Source organism: Primulina huaijiensis, chromosome 18 (assembly GCF_012295235.1).
Source record: "Primulina huaijiensis isolate GDHJ02 chromosome 18, ASM1229523v2, whole genome shotgun sequence".
Lineage (NCBI taxonomy): Eukaryota > Viridiplantae > Streptophyta > Magnoliopsida > Lamiales > Gesneriaceae > Primulina > Primulina huaijiensis.
Genome location: NC_133323.1, coordinates 7345604 through 7360364, shown reverse-complemented (window position 1 = coordinate 7360364; position 14761 = coordinate 7345604). Strand labels below are relative to the sequence as shown.

The 14761-nt window shown below is 32.5% G+C and overlaps 2 protein-coding genes across 4 annotated transcripts; one reads left to right on the top strand and one right to left on the bottom strand.

Annotated features, from left to right (window-relative positions):
* Nucleotides 1-4632: 4632 nt before the first annotated feature.
* LOC140965031 (uncharacterized) lies at nt 4633-7010 on the top strand. Its single transcript, XM_073425069.1, has 2 exons — nt 4633-5068; nt 5694-7010. The coding sequence occupies exons 1-2, from the start codon at nt 4961-4963 to the stop codon at nt 6786-6788; spliced, it is 1203 nt and encodes a 400-aa protein (XP_073281170.1). The 5' UTR covers nt 4633-4960; the 3' UTR covers nt 6789-7010.
* Nucleotides 7011-7744: 734 nt separating this feature from the next.
* Nucleotides 7745-12387, bottom strand: LOC140964851 (uncharacterized). Of its 3 annotated transcripts, none has more exons than XM_073424813.1 (15): nt 12207-12387; nt 11101-11190; nt 10901-11009; nt 10618-10800; nt 10320-10424; nt 10092-10175; nt 9898-10016; nt 9698-9799; nt 9494-9607; nt 9314-9370; nt 9112-9178; nt 8842-8895; nt 8664-8738; nt 8450-8485; nt 7745-8011 (listed from the first exon to the last, which is right to left on the bottom strand). In XM_073424813.1, the coding sequence occupies exons 2-15, from the start codon at nt 11166-11168 to the stop codon at nt 7859-7861; spliced, it is 1326 nt and encodes a 441-aa protein (XP_073280914.1). In that variant the 5' UTR covers nt 11169-11190; nt 12207-12387; the 3' UTR covers nt 7745-7858. The 3 variants fall into 3 exon arrangements, with proteins under 3 accessions (XP_073280914.1, XP_073280912.1, XP_073280915.1); XM_073424811.1 differs by lacking the exon at nt 12207-12387 and adding an exon at nt 11485-12048; XM_073424814.1 differs by lacking the exon at nt 12207-12387 and adding an exon at nt 12064-12180 and having other exon boundaries at nt 7747-8011.
* Between the last annotated feature and the right edge of the window lie 2374 nt (nt 12388-14761).

The window sequence follows — 14761 nt, the reverse complement described above, 5'->3', positions numbered from 1 at the left end:
ATATATATATATCACGGGATATACTTTTAGGCATTGTTTGGTGTGCACGATAAAGGGTGATCGATTTTTAATCATTCACTTATCATGTATTTGATGTGCATAATTAAGATTGTGATAGGCCCATTCAGTCCGCACACAGCTCGCATTGTATGCATTATTATCATCTTGTTGATGGTTATATAATCATTTGAGGGAGAAAGGATGATGTTTGATTAATTTAAATTTTCCTTTAATATACTAAAGTTTAAAATAATTATAAATTCAAAAAATTTAATAACATTTAAATATAATTTTTAATTTGACTAATATTCTAAATAATTTGATCATACTTTTATTATTATATAATTTTAACCTTAATATTATAATTTTTATTAACCATTATTTAATATTTAAATTTGTATTAATATTTTAATTATTACAATAAAGGCATATTTATGTTATTATCAAATTTTAATTATTTTCGATAATATTAATCGATTTTTTAGTTTTTTTTCGGAAATTGAAATTAATGAAAATTTAATAATTAGTATAATATTTAAATTTTCTTTATAATTTTTTAAATCAATGAATTCTAAAAATTTTATTTATTTATTCAATCATTTTAAGAATATATTACTAATTAATATATGATGAGGGTATTTTAGTAAATAATTAACAAAAATAATCAATCAAGTTAAAATGATGTCAAACATCATATAATTTATCATAATGTGTTATTTATCCTTACTTTTTATTTTATAATCACTCATATTATATATGATTTACTTATACTATCACACGAACCAAACGGTGCTTTACGGGATAGTTTGGATTAAAATATATATATATAATATTATGCCTTAATAGTAGACATTGATTAGTCTATGAGCCTCATACTTTGTGAGGTCAAATGAAGGATGGATTGTCGTCATCGGGTGTAACACGTTCAGTGTAGCATATTCATTTATAGAAAACCGATGTTTTCTACATGGATTGTGATCCGCTAATTATTCGGAAACGAGTTAGAAAGATATGAACAAATAATGAGAAGACACAAGATTCAAATCGGTCGTCATTTTGTTATTGTTCATCAATTATTATGGAATTAACAAATCCATATTTAATCCCCTTTTCAGTACATCGAAAATGGTTGAACATGTAGATAGTAAATTTCTCCATCTCGTTGTATAAGAAAAATGGTAAAAACATGTAATATATTAATTAAAATTTTGATAATTGCAAAATAAAAAAATTAGAGGAATTAATATATGATCGGACATGTTCTTCACAAGCCATTGTCAGCACAGATTCCAACGGGCAATGACGATTAGAAAGGTGGCTGAATGGTAATGGATGGATACTCTCACAAGAACATTGTCAAAGTAATTAATTACAAGGGAAATGGGAACGAATTTGAGTAAATAAATAATCGAAATCGAAATCGAAATCCACGTCCAGAAAGTCTTATGCTTTGGAAGAAGCTTGTACATTTTTGAAAGGTTTTTTAATTGACCAAAAAGATGATCTAATTCAACAGGAGTTTTTCAAAAATATCTTAATGAAAAAAACATATGAGTTTGCGTTAGGTATTTAATTAAGCAAAGAAGAGCGTCCGGTTCATATAGGATCTATCACTAAAATATTCCTAAATCGAAATCGAAATCGAAATCGAAACCATTTCACATATTGGGTTCCATTAGCTTGACATCATTTCTTCATCAAATGTGGGAAAAAATAAAATAAAAAAATAGTTGATTTCAAAACGAGCAAATGGTCATATCGTGGAGTAATTTGGGCAAACACAAATATTATCTCATTTTTTGGGTAAACTTATATTCGGACCGCTAATTGAAATTTGAAATTGTTAAAAGAAAATTGAGAAAATATTTGGATAAACGTCGTATGATTTCGAAAAACATAGTCAAAAGCTTAGTTAATAATGTCCTTTTTAATTAGTTTATTATTATCTGAGATATATGCTTCATTTTCAAAATTGAAACTTTAAATGACCACCAACCATTGACCGTTAGGAGGAGGTGATGTGTGTAAAATTCTTAGTAACGTAACCCTAATATCTAAGTGGGTTAGCAGAATTTATAAATATTTTTTCAAAAAAATATAATAATTTTCATACTAAAATATATTATATTTACTACTACATGATCTCATCGTAGTTCCTCTAAGAATCTCGATTTCACCTTGTACCTTTTCCTGATTTTCAAATAGTAAGTATCTTTTGAGACGATCGTATAAATTTATTTTGTCGACTTAAAGTGAAAAGTAATATTTTTAATACAAAGTTTAATATTTTTTCATGAATTGGATCAGATTGAAAATTTGTTTTATAAAATAGATAAATCAAATATTTTATCAATGATTAATTATATTTTATTCATCCATGATGTTTAATGCATTTAATTTTTAATTATTTATATAAACAGAACCTTTTTGAGAAAAACGTAGCACGATTTAAAATGTCAAATATAATAGAGGATTCCTTCATTGATTGATAACAAATGGATGTTCCATCTCTCCGAATTGCATTAAAAACTTCATAAATACCAAACTTTATTATGACATTTAAACGGCTCGATATTGGACTCTCTTTCTCTAATTAGGAAAAGTAATTCTTTTAAAATTTAAAAGTATATGTATATAAATTTTGATATATTGTTTACTTACCGTATCTAGTTTTATACTCATTGTTAACGCGACACTCATATTGTGGATGTGCAATTTTGATATGTTTCATCACGTCCAATATGTGAGTATAACATAAACAGTAGATATAGATGTTTGGTTGGTTGGTGGACAACAAATCAAAATTATATATATACGTGACGAACGGAAAATAATATTTCCATTTCGTTTTTTATAGGTTTTTTTAATCAATTAATTTGCATACAAATATTTTCACTGATTTTGGTAGAACTAGAGGAAGCGTTACTTTCCAATGATTTGTGTATGCATCATACTATCAAATTATAGCATAGGATGGAGCAATGGTCGTAATGTCCGATTATTTAATATATAAATGTAAAAAAAAAATTTTGCATTTTATATTTCAAAATCAAACCAAGAAAAGGAGTTGGGTTGATGATTTTCAAGTCTGGCTCAAGTTGACAATTTTTCGACATGTCAAAATAGCAGGAGGAAACGAGGTGTGGGTCGGCCAACTTTGTAGCCCGTTTTGACAACTTCAGACTAAAAAGACTGTTAATTTAGGAATTTAATCTAAAATTCCTCTATTTTTCTTTAAATAGTGAACGTGGATTGAGTAAAATTAATGGGGAGCAATGAATACGGTAAATAATAATTAAGAATTATTAAGTTGCATAAATTTGATATAATTAGGAAGTTTAATTTGCAAAACGTCAATGTTCATAGCTTAGGCCATGTGCCGACCCTCACCATTTTTATTACAATAAATTAAATTCCCCATTTGGCAAATTGTGAAACCTCTCGTCTTTTTGTTATATGACATATTAATATATACACACACAAAAACTAATAGTTTAATTGTATGAGACACGATTTTCCTCTACATACAATTAATATATGTAATCAAGTTATTTATAAAATATTATTTTTGGTTAATGTAGGAATAAAACCTATTGTAGGGACATTTTAATCATTGAATATAAAATTAATAAAAATATAATAGAAAGACAACTATCGACTCTGTGTACGTGTTTATTTAATGAGTTAAGGATAATGTTGTCATTCAGAATTATAAATAGACAAACATGAGTTGGATCAAGACAAAACTCTTAGGAATACAACGTAGCCAACTGTCAGCTTCCGACGCTCCGTGTTCGAGACAAAAAAATACACCTATACATCCCTGCACACTTTAGAGAAATAAAAAACCCTAGTTATGATCATAAGAACGATGACGAGGCCTAAACGACCTGTTCGAAATTTTTTTATATATTAATCTTGCAGGTTTTTAACTTTTTTCTTGAACAAGAATGACAAAATTGATGGCAAAAACCAAAGTTGTAAAATCATGCAACTAAGCAAAAAGGTTCTTGTTTGTCAAATCATACATACAGCTTTGGGCATGTTGTCAAAGAATTTAATATGGTCCTTCCAAAGGCGTTCCTCCCTGGATGAAGTCAACCTTGTAGACCTAGATCTTATCTCTTAATTACCCATCACAAAAGAGATTGAATATAACTTTCAAGATTATTCAGATATTTTTCAAAATAAATTAAATACAAAATTGCCAGCTCTATGTAAATCCAGGCTCAAATTTGACAATTCAATCTACCACATGGAACTCAAATTTATTATTCTTGTACCACAAAGACAAAGTCACATGGTTGAGCTCTATTCTCGTCCGAAAACATTTTCGAATAGAGAATNTATATAAGGCTTGACCAGTTGATGTACCATTCTAATCAGAGGGAGGGAAACATTCTAACGTTACTCAAAAACTGTACAAACGCATATTCTTTCTTGAGTCAGTCAATGGACGCGTTATATAGCCTACAGGGAGCAAGCCCCAATAGCCCCATGTAGAGTGACAAGAAAGCCCATGTCTAAATTCATAAAATATAATATTGGGTGGGCAATTGTGTAATTTGAATGGCTGACCTGGGGGCGGAAGACAAGGGAAACGGCTTCCTTATAAAATCTTATTCTAAGTGCCACCCACTCACCTCGGAGCCTCCAACACAAGCACAACTTTCTGGTTACTTTGTCGCATATTCATCCATTTCCTATATAAATTTATATTAACATTTTCGGCAAATTTCAAGATTTCTTTTCTTCGGGGCATTTCCAAGATTCGGGCTTTTTTTATTTTTATTTTTTTTCCTCGGTTCATTAATTGTTTGGGTGTCTGGAAGAGGGCGGCCGTTCGCATTTCCGCATTCCGGTCCGTTTCAGATTCCTGGATTTTCTAGCGGGGGAGATCTCCATTTTGGTTTCTTTCAGTTTCGTTTTTTCCTGTTTGATCTGAAATTTGGAGACAGACATGTGGAGTTTAGCGAGGTTTTGGGAGAAAATATGCATGGTGGCAGAAGGGGGATCTCATTATTGTTCCAAGAAGACTGATGATATATGTGTAGATGCCTGCGAGGAGGTAGATTTTTTTTTTCGTTTTGCTTTTCCTGGTGATTTAATTATGTAGATGAAAATGTGGGGTTGTCTGGGTTTTTATTAGTCTTGATTTTCATTTTGGGAGTTTTTTTCGCGTCGGTGTGAATTGGAGATGCTTGAGGTGAATCTGCACTGCGTGTTGACTTTATGTTTATTTGTCTATGCTGGGAAGATTGTTTTTTAGTTAAAATAATGGGATGAAGTTTCTTGAAAATTGATCATTACAACACTAATCTGGATTTATGGGGCCTGCTGGTAGGAATAAAGTTTGATTTTTTTTTTTGTCAAATAAAGTGCTGAAAATAGTGTTCTAATCTTTAAATTAATGGGGATTATCAAGTTCTCCACTTAAATCCGATGTTTTTCAATAATTTTTTGTGCTTCTTTTCCCCTGTGGGCTCGTTATCCCAGTGCTCTTCAATGTTTGTTTATGGTTCATAGGCTTGAATAAATTATTCTTTTCTTTCACATATACTTGGATATTTGTATTTGCCTGTTAGTTGTTGAAAACTTTACACCGGTAATCAATGAAATTGCTCGCGTGTATCTCATGTTTTGTGTGTGTGGTTCATTCTTGTTGTAATTTCGTTGGTGTTTGGAACCTGCAGGGCTCAGGAAGGACCTTGAGTTCAAGAATAAAGTGTATATTACGTGGAATGGATATAAAAGCATATCTTTTCCTCTTCGTCTTAGTCCCGACTTGTGTCTTTGTTGTATATGTCCACGGCCAGAAAATCACTTACTTCTTGCGGCCTTTGTGGGAATCGCCGCCTAAACCTTTCCACGAAAGACCACATTACTATCATGAGAATGTATCGATGGAGAATCTATGTAAGCTTCATGGATGGGGGATAAGAGAGTCTCCTAGGCGTGTTTTTGATGCTGTGTTGTTTAGCAATGAGGTAGACATCCTCAAGATACGATGGAAGGAGTTGTACCCTTATGTGACAGAATTTGTACTTCTCGAGTCAAATTCGACATTCACTGGTCTCCCTAAGCCTCATGTGTTTTCATCTGTCCGAGATCAATTTCAATTTGTCGAGCCACGGCTTACTTATGGGCAAGTTCCGGGGAAATTCAAAAAAGGAGAAAATCCATTTGTCGAGGAAGCGTATCAGAGGCTTGCATTGGATTATCTTCTTAAACAAGCTGGTATTCAGGATGACGACTTGTTGATAATGTCTGATGTTGATGAGATTCCAAGTCGACACACTATTAATCTGTTAAGGTGGTGCGATGAAATACCTCATATCCTCCATCTCCGGTTAAAGAACTATCTCTATTCGTTCGAGTTTCTGCTCGATGACAGTAGCTGGAGAGCCTCAGTTCACGTGTATCGATCGGGACAGACAAGATACGCACACTATCGGCAGTCTGATGAAATCTTGGTCGACGCTGGGTGGCATTGTAGCTTCTGCTTTAGACACATTAGTGAGTTTAAATTCAAGATGAAAGCATATAGCCACGTGGATCGGGTGAGATTCTCTCATTTTCTGAATCCAAAGAGACTTCAGAGAGTAATATGTAAGGGAGCTGATTTATTCGATATGCTACCAGAAGAGCACACTTTCAGGGAAATAATCGGGAAAATGGGACCTATTCCACGTTCCTACTCCGCTGTTCATCTTCCCGCGTATCTTCTGGAGAAGGCCGATGCTTATAAATATCTCTTGCCTGGGAACTGCATGAGAGGAAACGATTGAAGCTTAAATGGTCCGAATCTGTGCTAGCTTTTTAAACTGTGGAATTTAAGTATTGCTCCCCGAATGAAAAGTTTCCTTCCTCCTCACGCGGAATGATGACACTGAGGCATGTTGCTTCGCATTTTCATAACAAAGCCACATGTCCTGCTTAGTTCACATTACTCTTGTCAATGTTTTTCGGGACATAATTCTTGGATTTCGAGGGAAAATTTTGTACATAAAGTCTAGTTAGAGTTTATTTTCATGGTAATGGATGGACGGATCATCCCGGGTTCCCAATGCTGCGACAGGAACCGGCTACGACTCAGGCGCCCATTACTTCTTCGTAGTGACACAAACCATCGTCCTAAGCCCCCAAAGATATTTCATCGTTTAAGAAATTTTTCATAGGGTACTAATTTATTCACAAGTTTTGTGTGCTCGTCATAACTCTAATACAAGTGAGTTATCTGTTTTTCTCCTGCAAGTGTGTGTGTTTGGGAATATTTGCAAGAATAGATAATATAATGTTAAAAAGTCAATGAAAAAGAGAATCGGATGCCCTCTTTAATGATTCATGAAGGGTTTGTTGTTCAAGGTTGTAAAATTGCCAAATAGTAAATTAAGTAGATATTATAATTATTATTAACATCATCTTGCGAGCAGATTCGAAGATGAGAATAACATCCTTATAAATACCCTAGCTAGATTTGAAAAAATCTCTGAACCTAAACCCATATTTAGTAACTCTATTAAATCTGTCTCGTTTCGAGATTTTTCCATGAGGAAAATTGTTTTCCGATCGTTTCAGTGATATATGTTTTTTTAAGGAAATATTTGGATTCAAGGCATAAGTTACTATACGCATGTTTTAAAATATTTGAGATTATTGCTTGCTGATTTTAGAAGTGATGAAATATGTCGTTACAAACTATAATTTTCGGTAAATCAAGAATCATTTAATATTATATAAATTATATTAATATGCATAAGATAAATATACATTGGACAGATTAAATAACAAAATAAATATATTTTGTGAGCCAAAAAAAAAAAGGGTTTTGAATTGTATGCAATAATCTCAATATATCTCATACATTATCCATACCACGAATATGCTCTTTACTATATGTTTGAGTTGTGAAGTTGGAAGAGTCCATTTTGATGGAGTTGTAATAAGCTTTTTCTGCATTCTCCATCCTTGATCTGAACATTGCCCACTCATTTCTACACCTCTCCCTCACCTAAATCAAAATAAAACATAAAAAAAAAAGAAGCAAACAAAATAAAGAAATGAAATGAAAATTTATTCATTAAAAAAATATAAAAAAAGTATGTATAAATCGAGATAGACATTGTTTTATTATATATGCTTCACGTTCAAACGGTTTTGTTCATGCTACCTTCATGGATAATGTCCTTGTCTACTCAACACATGACACATGTATTGAATGAATAAATCATGATCACTTATTCAACCATGATGGATGGATTATTGGTCATGATTCATCACTCATAAGTACATGTCATATGTTGATGGATGAGAGTACTACCAATGGGTAGCATCTACCAAACTCGTTCGAACGTTAATAATCGGGTACATTCATGCTAAAAATATAGAAAGAAGGCAAAAATTATGAAAAAAATTAAGATTGATTAAGATGTGTGATAGCTTCACATACCCCTTGCCATGGAGACTTTCCATTCTCTGATTGCCCCTATTATAAGACCACAAAAGGAGACTCACTACTATATGATACAATCACGATCATTCGATCCCAAAAAAAATGATTTTACGTGTTTATTGAATTATGAAAATTTTATATATGGTGAAAATTTATTTAATTTAGTACGGATATACGATAAATATAGCAGAAAAGTCGACGTTTCTCTTACCTGGTTTCCAAGACTGGGAACACCTTGATGAACGATCCATTGAGCATCAACTACCCCAATTTTTTCATTAGCAGGCTACAATCGAGGGGTTGGATATTATTTTCGATTATATTTTGATATTATTTGACCAACCAAAAAAAATAGGTGCTAAGATTGAGATGAAAACTTCACAACTAACCTCAACACATTTTTGGAGAGCAAGGTCCAGACCCCAACCATGGACCAAATCATTCTACAAAATTTGCATATACATTATGAAGGGCATTCAAGAAAAAACAAGGGGGGCCGGCTCGGAAATCCGGTCGATGCCCCTTTAAACCGGGGCAGATCCAGAAAGTCAGAGAGATCGGGTTGTGAGGGAGTAAATATGAAACTTTTGAAAAAGAATTATACAATCTTTCACTGAATTAGCCCCTGACTGTAAATCTCATTTGGCATAGCATGATACCTGGATCATATGCCACACGCAACGCCAGGCATCTCGAGAGAATACAGGCGCCATGATCTCGACAAACCTGCGTTAGAACAATGCGTGATTTAAAACCAAAAAAAAGATTCATTCTTGAACCAGATTAAAAACAGATATACAAGAAGAGTAAAAAGAAAAGAAGAAAAATGGATGAAATGTGAAGAAAATTAGAAGTTCATACGCTGCACATGGAGGCAAATGAGGATCAGAACACCAGCCAGGTCTCTCTTCTGTTTCTCTACATTTATCAAAGGCGAAAACATAGTAAAGAAAATACGTAAATTGCTTCATCGATCAGGAAGGATTACTGTAGAAAAGTGATATTCTATTTTGGGTTTATCAAAAAGACTTGTTTCCTTACAAGTGAGCCTCAACATCGGGTCTCCTTTTCGACATCTGCCACGTTATTCCCCTCGAAGGATCCAAACCAGGCTGTGAAATTTCTAAGCCGTGCTTCTTTACAATTTTAATGTACCTAAATTTGTCAGAAGCAGTAATGAAATTTAACATTATGTAAATTTGTCAAAAGAATAATCGAATTTGTATTCCGCTTTACTAAACTTACTCCTCAGCATCAAAATTCTTGACTCCAAGATCTTCATCCCATATGAATATGTAGTCATATGGGGCAACGATGTCTGGATGCAGAAACCGTTTGGCATACCACCTTATAAAAAATATCCTATGTTTAGGATCTCAGAGGAGTGATATAACTCGAATGAAAGAGGATCAGACTGTGTTCTGAGGTATATGTTAAGTCTTTACCATTTTGTCTGTTTTTTAACACTAACGTGAATGGCTCGTTTGGACCACTCGAACTCATCATCCCATTCGTTTGTTCGACCATCATAGTGAAACAAAACGATTGTAAAATTATTTGAAAACTGTAATAACAACAATATCTCAGCACATAAGAAAGGGAGGTTTGAGGAGCGAGGAAAGCATTCATTTTTACTTACCTTTTTCACTGCTGCATCGATGTTATTCCTTTGATCGTAGCCAACAGTAAATGTCACTAGATATTTAGGTTTGCTGGTCAAGTCCTGAGCAGTTTCAAATTGATAATAACCCCAAAATTCACGTTAAAGATTTATCGTCCAAAACATAGGACAAAACACCATAAAACAGTTTAATTTACAAGATTTTGACTTATGATGGACGAAAAATCGTATTAAAAAAATGCTCACCTCACTTGGTTTTCCCCACAATCTTCGAGTATAAAAATCTGATTCAGACGCAACAATGCCTGGAGGCAACCTTTCTGCACCCTTTGGATTTGATGGCACCCAAATCTAAACCAGAAATATTGAAGGATAATATTCTACAAGAAAATTCTCAAATATCCGACGTAAATCACAAGTAACATCTTTTCCTGTTAAAAAAATCCTCATATAATTATGAACTGATGCAAATTAAAACAGAATAATTATTTAGTCGAACATCTACAGTTTCATATTTTTTCCATCCTGTTAGCAAGGAATGTACCTTTGGTAAGCCATCAGAAGTCCGGTTTCCATTAGAGCTGTTATTGCTATTCACAGGTAAAGAATGACTAACATTCATAGTTTGCTTATTGTTGACTAACATACTAACATTCATAGGTTGCTTATTGTGGACTATACTTTCATTTCCGAGAATAGAACACCCAAAAGTGGGCGATACATTTAACTGTCCAAGAAAACACAAGAATCAGTTAGCGATTAGAAATGGAAGGCATCTCTCAAATGGCACCACATTCCAATGGAGGCCATACATAATGTTTCTGTACCTTTGTTGGAAGTGATGGAAATGACACTCCTATGAAGAAACCTAAAATTATTCCAACACTGATAGTAATAACAATCCTCATACTTTCATTTGCCTTTTTGACCAAAGTGCTGAAAAAATTAGAAACCAAAAGATAAGTAACTGTTTTCTCATGTTAAATTCTACACTCCAAAATCATGTTTATAACCAAAACATACGAACCTGCGCACCACATACGCCTTTTTAAATGCCTGTTCTGCTTCTGTTTTCATGTTTTTAGCCACTTTCATATGTAAAACATGAAAGAAAGAGCTGAAGCATAAAAAAGATCGCGTTAACCGAACCTTTGACAGCCGAAAAATAACAGAAACAATCCAAAAACATGAGGAAGAGGGGGGGGGGGGGGGGGGGGGGGTTAGAATGCACTACAATCTGTCAAATACTATTCGCGAGACTCTCTCCTACTAGCACTACCTTGAGAACATAACATCAAGGTTCTACTTCAAGACCATAACAAAATCACAACCCTTTCATTATTATCCGCAGAAACAAATAGCCTAAACGAAAGATTGCCTAATACTTGCCTAAAAGAGAAAACTACTCAACTGTTCATCTATAATAACTACATGGGAGACAGAGAGAGACCCAACAGACTCCGTCCCCTCTCGACCAAATCCATGATCCGCTCCGCAATTAAACATATCTATTCAGTGGAAGTGGGAGGAGCTGACAGGAGAATCCTCCTCCAATCTCCTAAATTTTCCAATCAAATTATATATTCTTATACATTACACTAAAACAAGACTTCGCCCATTATAGTTTTTAGGAATCAGCTTCTTTTGCCCTACAAGAAACTTTTGGCTCCCCCACTGCTAATATACAAAGAGTGCATCTTTTTTCACCACTCGATAAGGTGCCCATGAATACAAAGCGCAGGATGAAAAAAGTTCTCTTTTTCACCGGCCACCCCACATTCCAGAATTTCAAGCCAAACACAAACTAACGAACAACTAAAATTTAGTTCACAAAACTTTCAAAATAGAACAATATTTTCGTTAAGGAAACCTAAAAATCCAAAGAAAAAGGTTTCTGACGTCAATTTTTCCCATGATTTGCATAGAGAAATCAAGTTTGATCAGTCTTATAAACCACGAACACATTAAAAATCGCATTAAACGCACATACCAGGACTTTAGTGAAAAAACCCAGAATCATATAGTAACGACAGCTGGTAAAAATCCAAGAATCACGAAAAAATAACAACAAAAACTCATGTTCTTAATTGAATTCTACAGAGTAAAGAAATGTGGGGGGTGACAGCTTCTTACTTCTTCAGGCCTTCAATAAATGCATGAAGAACCGATGAAAATTGAAGAGGAAGCGTATGAATAATTGTTTTTGTAGCGAATAAAAATCGTTCTGTTCGAGCAAAAATATTGTGACTCTTAAAGAGATTGAGAAGGAGAGGGAAAAGTAACAGATGAAGTAGAGATTTTTGAGTTTCACTTTTCTCGGAGTTCTTTTTCTTGAAATTATTATTGTTCTTTTTACTAATAATAATAAGATATATATAATTAATTTCTTTCTCCAAATTGTTACCATATATCATCGGATTTTCATTGCTGGAATCTTATAAGATTTTCGTAATGGAGAACTAAAATGAGGGAAAGGACTATTTGATTCAACCAAATATTATCATAATCCAAACAAAAAATTCCAGTAGGATTGTACCGCGCTTAAAAAACGGTTTTATCGTCGTCGTTATTATTTTGGAAAATTATATTTTTGTTATCATATATTTTTCTGTTTGTATTTCAGATTTTCTATATTATCAAATTTTATTTTATTTTTATTTTAATATTTTTCTATTGTTGCTTAGATGATATTAATGAAGTGTGTGGCTAACATATATATAATGATACATCAACACTTCATATCAAAAAAGATTTAAATTTTCAATTTCCAAAAATTGAAATATATGATATTAAGACCAAAATGTGACAAATGAATAATGACCAAAATCTCAAGAAGTAAACATATATAATTAAAATTTCGAATTTCATAATAATAATATATCACCGATTGAGTTTAATTTGAATGCATTTTTTGAAAGAGAATTCGAAATCAAAAAAATGTATTTGACAAAAAAATTTCATTTATTTTCCGAAAAGATAATTCCTCGAAATCCAAAAATAAATATTATTTTTTGAGCTTTTTCTCTAATTTCTCTTTAAATAATAAAAAAATGTCTTCTTCTTTTTTACATTTATCCAACGCAAAACTTATTCTTCTTTTCAAAAATACTTAATTAATTTCTGTTTAATAAAATAAATTTTAAAAATGTATATTTGTAAACCGGTGCATCAATTTTGTATTCACACACCAAATGGCATAATGCACAAGTTTTTAACGTAGATATGCTTGTAAATTTAATGTTTGGTGGACACAAAAATTTGTATGAGATGATATCACGAATCAATTTTGTGAGACTAGTTTTCGACTCTTGAAATTTTTTTTTTATGTCAAAAGTATTATTTTTCATTGCAAATATAGATCAGATCAACTCGTTTTATGAAAATAAATATGTGAGTCCGTCTCACAAGTTACTTACTCTTGTAATCATAAGTTCTGTAATGATAATTACTCATTATCTTTGAAACTAAATTACAAACGCACACGACAAAAATTAAACAACAAATACACAATAAAAATTTTCAATCTCTTGCATATATGTGCAAAAAATGTCAAAATTCTGACTCATGTGTTGGCTGATATACACCCGAACTCGAATTCGTGCCCCTAATCGAGTAATTTCTATTTGTTAATCTAATTGTACTTCACATGACATCGTTTGAAAAACTTCATTCAATGGCCATGAGAATAGTATTTCAAATTATCAAAGTTTTCTAGGACATAAATATCAAGTAAGACACAGAAAAAACAAAGAATACATTTAATTTTAAAATAAGACATGAAAAATAAAAACAATTCAAATGATAGTAACTATATAATTTCATAAGAACTCCAACTAATTGCTAATTCAAGCACAAACTTCGATATATGATTCTTCGTTGACATGTTGTTCACAATTGAGACAAGAATCTTAGGACATGACACTTTGACCCATGACTTAGGAGAGATATGCACGTACATCGACCCTTAACCTATAGAGATGTATAAACATTCGAATGATTGTTTACTAAGATTTACCGAACTGATTGGACAAGCTTTATTGATTATTTTTCCAGACTACTGAAAATGTCTTCGGTAATTTATGATGTCAAATTTGCTTCCTCGTTTAATGAATAATAATTACAGCAAATTAGACATTCAGAAAATGTTCTGCATTCTATTTATAAAAAATATATTCTAAACGTTTGATTGTCGTGTCAGAAACATTTATTCTAATTTTGGATAAAAAACGTGGCAAATTGTATGATTGCATTAATGACTTTAGTACGATTCATTTATTAACATTGTTCATATCCGAACGTTAGAAATCATCAATAAAAGATCAACAATCTCTTTGGCAATCACACTCTCTCTACACACGCAATTTATCATCTGCTACTTACTGTGAGCTTCGCTGAAAAATATTCATAGCACAATTATCGAGTTTTGTAACTAACAGAAATAGTTTTTATGTTCAGAAGTTTATTTAAAAATTGTGAAGAAACTGATTTCAGTTGACAATATTAAGTATTATTGAAATGGGTGTTTACAGAAGCTGTAAATATCAGAGTTTTAGTGGATACATTCTGAAAACAGAATAAGAGAAGACATAGAAGTTTTATCTTTCGAATTTCCAGAAACAATCCTCGTGTCTTATTTATAGTGTTATCACTTTTACACCTGTTGATGGAGTTTCAGTAGACTCATTCCG

Excerpts from the sequence above, each read along its gene's own strand:
- LOC140965031 (XM_073425069.1), top strand. The coding sequence starts at position 4,961 with ATGTGGAGTTTAGCGAGGTTTTGGGAGAAAATATGCATGGTGGCAGAA. Across the intron at positions 5,069-5,693 it reads GTGTAGATGCCTGCGAGGAG|GGCTCAGGAAGGACCTTGAG; the intron begins GTAGATTTTTTT and ends TGGAACCTGCAG.
- LOC140964851 (XM_073424811.1), bottom strand. The coding sequence starts at position 11,579 with ATGTTTAATTGCGGAGCGGATCATGGATTTGGTCGAGAGGGGACGGAG. Across the intron at positions 11,191-11,484 it reads GTAGTTATTATAGATGAACA|CTCTTTCTTTCATGTTTTAC; the intron begins GTTGAGTAGTTT and ends TTTATGCTTCAG. Across the intron at positions 10,176-10,319 it reads TGTGGGGAAAACCAAGTGAG|GACTTGACCAGCAAACCTAA; the intron begins GTGAGCATTTTT and ends GAAACTGCTCAG.